Source organism: Telopea speciosissima, chromosome 1 (genome assembly GCF_018873765.1).
Source record: "Telopea speciosissima isolate NSW1024214 ecotype Mountain lineage chromosome 1, Tspe_v1, whole genome shotgun sequence".
Classification (NCBI taxonomy): Eukaryota; Viridiplantae; Streptophyta; class Magnoliopsida; order Proteales; family Proteaceae; genus Telopea; species Telopea speciosissima.
This window is the reverse complement of record NC_057916.1, coordinates 50,280,023-50,287,768: the sequence shown is the minus strand read 5'-3', so window position 1 is coordinate 50,287,768 and position 7,746 is coordinate 50,280,023. Positions and strand designations below refer to the sequence as shown.

General features: G+C 44.8%; 1 protein-coding gene and 1 pseudogene across 1 annotated transcript; one reads left to right on the top strand and one right to left on the bottom strand.

Moving 5' to 3' along the window:
* Window positions 1-467: 467 nt before the first annotated feature.
* Window positions 468-3,896, bottom strand: LOC122650802 (annotated as a pseudogene).
* Window positions 3,897-4,962: 1,066 nt separating this feature from the next.
* LOC122648817 (receptor-like protein kinase THESEUS 1) lies at window positions 4,963-7,746 on the top strand. Its single transcript, XM_043842056.1, has 2 exons — window positions 4,963-7,630; window positions 7,730-7,746. The coding sequence occupies exon 1, from the start codon at window positions 5,021-5,023 to the stop codon at window positions 7,559-7,561; it is 2,541 nt and encodes an 846-aa protein (XP_043697991.1). The 5' UTR covers window positions 4,963-5,020; the 3' UTR covers window positions 7,562-7,630; window positions 7,730-7,746.

Here is a 7,746-nt window from a genome sequence, read left to right as displayed (position 1 = left end):
TCTCGTGTCTGTCCTTCATGCCTGGAAGGACATTCACTGCGACCTCATTCCCGTCCTCTCCTTGAAGTTCCCTCCCGCCTTGAGTGCTGGCGGGATGGTGAGTAGTCGAGCCATGACGAACCCTGGCGTGAAGGTGAGGGGCTCTCCTCCCTGTAGGTCCAGCTACGTGGTGGTATGGGACTTCCTCCCAGTCGACCTTCGAACACGAACCTACGGATGGATCTCTCTGGGCTTGGCACCCTTGTCCTGGGTGTTGGTGTCCTACCGCGCTCTGACCTTACTGGGAGGTCTGCCATTCTTCTGGGATGTTGGGATGGATCCCCTTGCTGGTGTACAAAACTTGCTCGTCCTGCAACTCTCCCCAATCTGTCACCCCTGGGAGAAGACCTCCTAGGGTTTGATTCTTATCGTGGTACAGGCTCTGCTCTTAGTGATGACGATGTTCTGCGATGGTGGAACGTCGCCTGCTACCTTAGGTAGTCTCGAAAGAGTCGCTGTTCATCGAGGATCTGTCTCTGCAGGTCGTTAATCTGACCCATGGTGGCTGGTGCATTGGGGTCAGGTACCACCTCCACTACTACGTCGTTTGCATTGTCATTGTTGGGCTCATCTACCGCAAGTTGGTCATCATGTGAGATCTCTTCCTCCAGGGGGACATGGTCTTGGTCATTGGCTCTGTGCCGAGAGCACTCTGGAGGGGGTGATCCGTTCCTTGCAACGTTGTTGGTGAGGGCAGCGATCTTCCTTCGTGGCTGCATTGTATGAGTATGGAAGCGAGGTAGTAGGTGTAATGGCTAGCGTCGTTCCCACAGACAGCGCCAATCTATTGCGGCAAGAAATCATCGAGCGGTCCTGCGAGTGCCGTCACCTGTAAAAGGACCAAGGGGTCACTAGAGAGAACCGGTGTGGTTCCGACCTAGGGCTCTCCGATGCCAAAGTGAAATCTCCTGAGCAAACAGATGAATAGAGATTATTCAAGATGGGTTGAGGGTGTGAGATACCTCCTCTTTTATAGTAGTGCATGGCGGAGTGGAGAGTCCTTAGTTGATGTGGAGTCTTCTTCGTAGATGGAAGAGTGAACCACGGAGTGGATAGAGTCCCTGAGTAGCAAGGCTCCTCCCTGGTTGGTTGCCTTCCCGTGAGACTTAGTGTCCCAGTAGGGTTGTCCTTCTTGACGGATAGATCCTTCTACGTGGTAGATAGGGTCCCTGGTGCTTGAGTCCATTTAGGTTACGCAAGTGGTAGGTGAGGGCCTGGAGCCTTCGTGTGATGTGTATCTTGTTGGCGACGTGGTGGCCATGTAGTCCAGCTCGTACTTGCCCCCTGTCGAGGTCCCAACTCTTCAGTGGATAAGGCCTGAGGGGGAAGGATGTACAAGTCAACATTGGCTCAAGGGGGATGACGCCCAAGTGTGGGTGACGCCCTAGTGGGTGGCACCCAAGTGTGGGTGACTCCCTAGTGGGTGGCGCCCAAGTGTGGGTGACCCCCCAGTGGATCTCATGTTGCCGGTGTCCGGGTGATCTCCCGCTGTTCCAGGACATGTGGTATCTTCTAATAGGTTGGGATGATTTGTGGTTCATCACTACTTATGATTTGGCCAAAAGGACTCAATCTGATAGTCTTTAGATGCATGGACATCAAATATTTTGTCATAATGCAAATTTTTCTTTAAAAAAAATCCTTTACTTATTTTATCTGGATATATTAAACATTTGCATCTATTTTTTTGGTAGAAGCATGAGAAACTTAAGAACAACGTGAATTATAAATGGATGAAGTTGAACATAACTCCAAGATCCATGGATTGGAATTTGGCCAAACTGTTGTACACGTTACCAACAACACCTTCTTTGCCAGGGAGTCAGCAACACTATTGACCTCCCTTGGAACATATGAAAATGAACAAGAAATAAAATACGACGACAAATGGAGGATATCATCCACTACAGATTTTACTTCTAATGGCAGGCTACATAACCCACGTTGGAGATAAGACACCAAATCTCTATGTTCCGTCTCCACTAGCAAAAGCTCATATCCTTTAGAAATATCTTCTAACAACGCCGAACGAATAGAGATAGCTTCACCAACAAATACTGATACGAACGAACTTGGCATAGAAACAACATGAAGAGAAGCCCCTACAGAATTCCTAAATATAAATCCAAAACCACCACTGGATGTTCCTTGGTAGAAGCTAGCATCACAATTCACCTTTTCATACCATTGAGGTGTTGGAGTCTATTTTGAAACACATGAAAGCGCTTTGCAATCCAAAACAGAATTTGAAGTGGAAGTTAGTAACATATTACTATTTAGGAATTCCCGATGAGCAGTAAGTAGTAGCCACACAAATGATCTCTTCAGGCCCAATATTTCTGCCCAAAAATATTATAGATTAAACATCTCCATAAAAAAAGAGTTAAATACACATACCCCCTAAAATGGACCCAATATTCCTCATGCACCCCTATGATTCTGACAATTTCACATGCACCCCTTGAAAATTGTACGTACACCCCCACTTTTAAACCTAAAGCCATTTAAGTCCGTATCAGATTTTGAAGAAGGTAATCTATAGTTATACCCTTGATAGGGCATAATTATGAAAATGCCCTTAAGTTAAAAAACAAAAACGACAAAAAGATAGTAACAATCACAAATGGCAAAAACTCCATGCCCTCTTCTTTCCCCCTCATTGAAAGAAGCTTCCACCATCCCTTAACCTTCCCAAATGCCTTATCAACCAATTCCATTCCTCTGCTATGAGCAGAATTAAATGACTGTTGCGAGGAACTCAGCTCATCATCAATGTTTGATTCTGGAAAGGTGTAAGAAGCCATGGAAGAAGAGGAAAACAAGAATCTTCCAGAATGTACTGAGGTACTGATTTGCCATCGCCAAGCTCAAGCGCAGGCTCATTCAACGACTCCTTCGATTCCTCGACTCGTTGAAACAGCTTCGTCTTGCGGAGAATTGTGTCTGCACTCATGTATCTCGGCCAACCAGCGGAGACATCCAAGAACCTCCCTTCCCCATTCACTAAACCCTGCGCAATTATGGCTCCATCTTTCTTCCCTAACGCTCCTCCATCGATAGGAAACTTGTTGAACCCTAGAATGCCACAACAATTAAGTAGCAAAATCCACCCAAAACACTCGATGATCCTCCCCAAATTTGAGGGGAATCAAACAAATGTGACAATTGATCGTTAACTACCCTACAGACCGTATAGAAAGCACGGCAAGCAAAGGCTGAATCAAGCCCAAATCTCCTCCCAATAGAGTTAAAGGAAGTGGCGTGAGCCAAGTGGAAAATGGCAGCTTCGAGGGTGTAATCGGGAGGGCAAGTGGAGACAGAGTCCTCCAGGGAACGAGTTAGGGTTTCAAGGGGGAGAGTGAAAGAGGGTTTGAACATTCAGAAGGCTTCGATCTAACGGGGATCAGAGTCGTCGAAGGCAACATAAAGAAGGCGTTGGAACTAGCAGGAAGGCGAGGATAAGGAAGAGAGAGGGGTTAGGCTTTTCACGATTTTGGGAGGGACTAGGGTTTCGACGAGAGAATTGAATTTTGTGAGAGAGATGACAGAGGATGTGATTAGGGACTCTAGGGTTAGGGTCTGGGAAGGGTGAAGATGAAGATCATTCTGGACGAAGAAGTTATGGGCGGTGGTGATAACCGAGGCGAGAAGAGGGGTTAGTGGGGAGAGGTGCTCATGGAGGTCGTTTAGAGGATTTTTCTTACATTTCTTGGCAGACGCGGTGGTGGCCACTCAGGATAAATTCAAAATCTCCTTTTTTATCGCTTTTGTTTTTTTAACTTAAGGGTATTTTGTAATTATACTCTATCAAGGTATAACTGTACATTATCTTCTTCAAAATCTGATACGTTAGACATATGAAATTAACGGTGTGGACTTAAATGACTTTAGGTTGAAAAATAAGGGATGTACTTTGAAATTTCAAGGGGTACGTGTGGAATTATTAAAACTTTAGAGGTGCATGAGGAATATTAGATCCATTTTAGGGGTATTAATCCAAAAAAAAAACATCTCCATCAAAGCCCAAAAAAAAGTGCATGCGCTTTTCGAGCGTTGGTTCGATCCAAAAGCCTTACACCCAGTCTAAATGGGTGTTTTGGTCAACTAAATCTCCACGTGACGTTTCACGTTAACATCAGCCGCAATCACCGCAAGAGCCTGCGCCGATTGCCCACTAATCCTGGTTATATGGTTCTCTGGTTCGGCGTTTCAATAAACCGCGTAAAAGTGGGGTCCAGGGAACTTTGCTCCCCGAGAGCAAGCAACCTTCCTCTTAGATACCCGTTTATTATATAAAACCGAAAAAGTAAAGGGTTCCTCTGTTGCAGAACTTCCATGGCGTTTCACTTTTTTGTGTTTTTTTTTTTTTAATTCATTTGATGTTTTAAGTTACGGGTATCAAAAGCAACCAAGATTATCTGCAGAAACTGCTACTCTCTAAACTCTAAAGGAGGTGATTTAAGTTTAGATAGTGTTATGCATTTTCCTCTTTTCCTATGGTGGCCGGAGCGGTGGGTCCTCTACTTCTCTGTAAATGACAGCCTAAGCTGCAGGCTGGAAAGGGCTGTTTGAGTTGCAGTGAAGCTTCAAGGGATGAGTCTCTCGGTCTTATAGGTGACATTTCATATCATACCAACTGGGCTTTCTTTCTGATCCAACCAGAGTCGCTCAATGTCAACATGTGTGTAGGTCTCTCAGAGGTAAGGTTCCCGAAAGAATCTGAAACTTGTCTCTGTTTGGCGTTTCCTTAGAATTCGGGCTATTTGGATGCCTGGGTTTGCTTAGTTTGGGCTTTCCAGATTCGGTACCTGAGATTTAGGGTGCTTTGAAACTTTTCTCTTCGTAGTGTGTGAGCATTGAATCTGGTTCTGCAACTTCTGATTTTGAGAATAAAGACTTTGGGTTTGTGAGGAGTTTGGGTTTTGTACTTGAAGTCACAGCAGTTTCTTTTTAAGGGCTCTATAAATTTGATTTAGCGGAAATGGTGGAAATGGAAACGGTGGGATGGCTGCCTGTGATTCTTTCTGTTATTCTTGTTTTGTTGAACCTCAAAGCCTCCTTGGCCACATTTGCTCCTGCTGATTACTACTTAATTGCATGTGGTTCTCCACAAAATGTCACCTTCCAAAGTCGAACTTTTACTCCAGACTCGCTGCAATCTTCTTTCGAATTGAAGGTTCAGGGAAATAGCATTGCTGCTACCTCCAGTTCTAGTGTCCCTTCACCAATCTACCAGTCCGCCCGAATTTTCACTTCTTCAGCTTCTTACAAATTTAAAATCCAGCAAGAGGGCCGTCACTGGGTTCGTCTCTATTTCTATCCTCTTCCAGATTCTCCCCACAACCTATCATCTTCGACGATTACTGTGATTACGGACGATTTTGTTCTATTGAATAACTTCACTTTCAAAAGGTATAATGGTTCCTATCTGTTTAAGGAGTATTCAATCAATGTGACCTCTGATGCTTTGACTCTAACCTTCATTCCAATGAACAACTCAGCCACATTTGTCAATGGGATTGAAGTTGTTTCTGTCCCCGATGCATTGATTCCTGACCAGGCACTGATTCTACCCCCTTCATCCACTTTTAATGGCCTCTCTGATCTTTCCCTTGAAACTGTTTTCCGATTAAATATGGGGGGTCCTTTGCTCACTCCACAGAATGACACCCTTGGCAGAATTTGGGAGAATGACATGAAGTACCTCCATGTGAATAGCTCTGCTGTGAATGTGTCGGTTAACCCTTCTGTGATAAGATATACCATGTCTGTCACACCTGAAACTGCCCCGAATTGGGTTTATGCCACTGCAGAGACCATGGGAGATACAAATGTTCCCAATCAGAACTTCAACCTGACTTGGATTTTCCCTGTGGATCCGAATTTCATGTATTTCATTCGGCTACACTTCTGTGACATTGTGAGCAAGTCTTTGAACAGCCTTGTGTTCAATGCTTATATCAACTCTGACATTGCCCTTCGTAGCCTGGATCTATCATCCCTAACTGGAAACTTGGCAACACCTTATTACAAAGATTTAATCTCCAACTCTTCTATGGACTCAAATACTTTAACTGTTAGTGTTGGCCCGGACACAGTAGCAGACATAACTGATGCAATTTTGAATGGATTGGAGATAATGAAGATCAGCAATGATGCAAGAAGCTTGGATGGGTTGATTTCCGTTGAGGGTCTATTGCCCAAGTCCTCTAAGAAAAGCATGATAGGAATTCTAATTGGATCAGCTCTGGGAACTTTGGCTGCTGTGGGTTTGATAGCTTTTTGTTATTGCTGCTTGATAGCCCGTAGGTCGAAGACCACTCACCAAGGACATCCTCGGCTGCCATTACCCGTACACGGGAATTCGCAAACCATGACAAAAGCCTCCACAACCTCTCAGAAGAGTGGAACAGCAAGCTGCATATCATTAGCCTCATCAAACCTCGGCCGGTTCTTTATGTTCCAAGAGATCATGGATGCAACCAATAGGTTTGATGAGAGCTTGCTTCTTGGGGTGGGTGGGTTTGGTAAAGTCTACAAAGGGACACTTGAAGATGGGACCAAGGTGGCTGTCAAGAGAGGGAACCCAAGATCCGAGCAAGGTCTTGCAGAGTTTAGGACTGAAATCGAGATGTTATCCAAGCTTCGACATCGCCACCTTGTCTCTTTGATTGGCTACTGTGATGAACGTTCAGAAATGATACTGGTTTATGAGTACATGGCAAATGGACCCCTACGAAGCCATCTATATGGGACAGACCTCCCATCTCTCTCATGGAAGCAAAGGCTTGAGATTTGCATTGGAGCTGCTAGGGGGCTGCATTATCTCCACACTGGTTCAGCTCAAATCATAATTCACAGAGATGTGAAGACCACAAACATTCTATTAGATGAAAACTTTGTTGCCAAAGTTGCTGATTTTGGCCTTTCAAAGACAGGTCCTGCTCTGGATCAGACCCATGTGAGCACTGCTGTTAAGGGTAGTTTTGGATATCTTGACCCCGAGTACTTCAGAAGACAACAGCTTACAGAGAAGTCAGATGTGTATTCATTTGGGGTTGTTCTGATGGAAGTCCTCTGCGGCAGACCTGCTCTCGACCCTGCACTACCAAGAGAACAGGTTAACATAGCAGAGTGGGCAATGAGCCAGCAGAAGAAAGGCATGTTGGACCAGATCATAGACCCAACTTTGGTAAGGATGGTGAATGGAGCATCTCTCAAGAAGTTTGGCGAGATGGCTGAGAAGTGTTTAGCAGAGCATGGGGTTGACAGGCCTTCAATGGGAGATGTCTTGTGGAATCTTGAGTATGCTCTTCAGCTTGAGGAAACTTCATTGGAACTTACAGAGCCAGAAGATAATAGCACAAACCACATCACTGGTATTCCAATGACACCGCTTGATCCTTTTGATCACAGTGTAAGTATGATTGATGGGGTGATATCGGAAACTGATGATTATCACCAGGAAGATGCTGCCACCAGTGCTGTTTTTTCCCAACTAGTAAACCCTAGGGGAAGATGAGAATGAAGTGAAAGGCTCCAATCTTGGTTGATCTTGGCCATGGGACTGCTAAAACAAGAATTGGTCCTCATGACCTCATTCCAATTGGTGAGGAGGAATGCTCAAATCAATTCAAAGGTCTCTCTCAATATATGTTTCTACTATTTTGTCTTGAATTTTTACGATAATGTGTTTTGGTTTGTAAT

Excerpts from the sequence above, each read along its gene's own strand:
- LOC122648817 (XM_043842056.1), top strand. The coding sequence starts at position 5,021 with ATGGTGGAAATGGAAACGGTGGGATGGCTGCCTGTGATTCTTTCTGTT.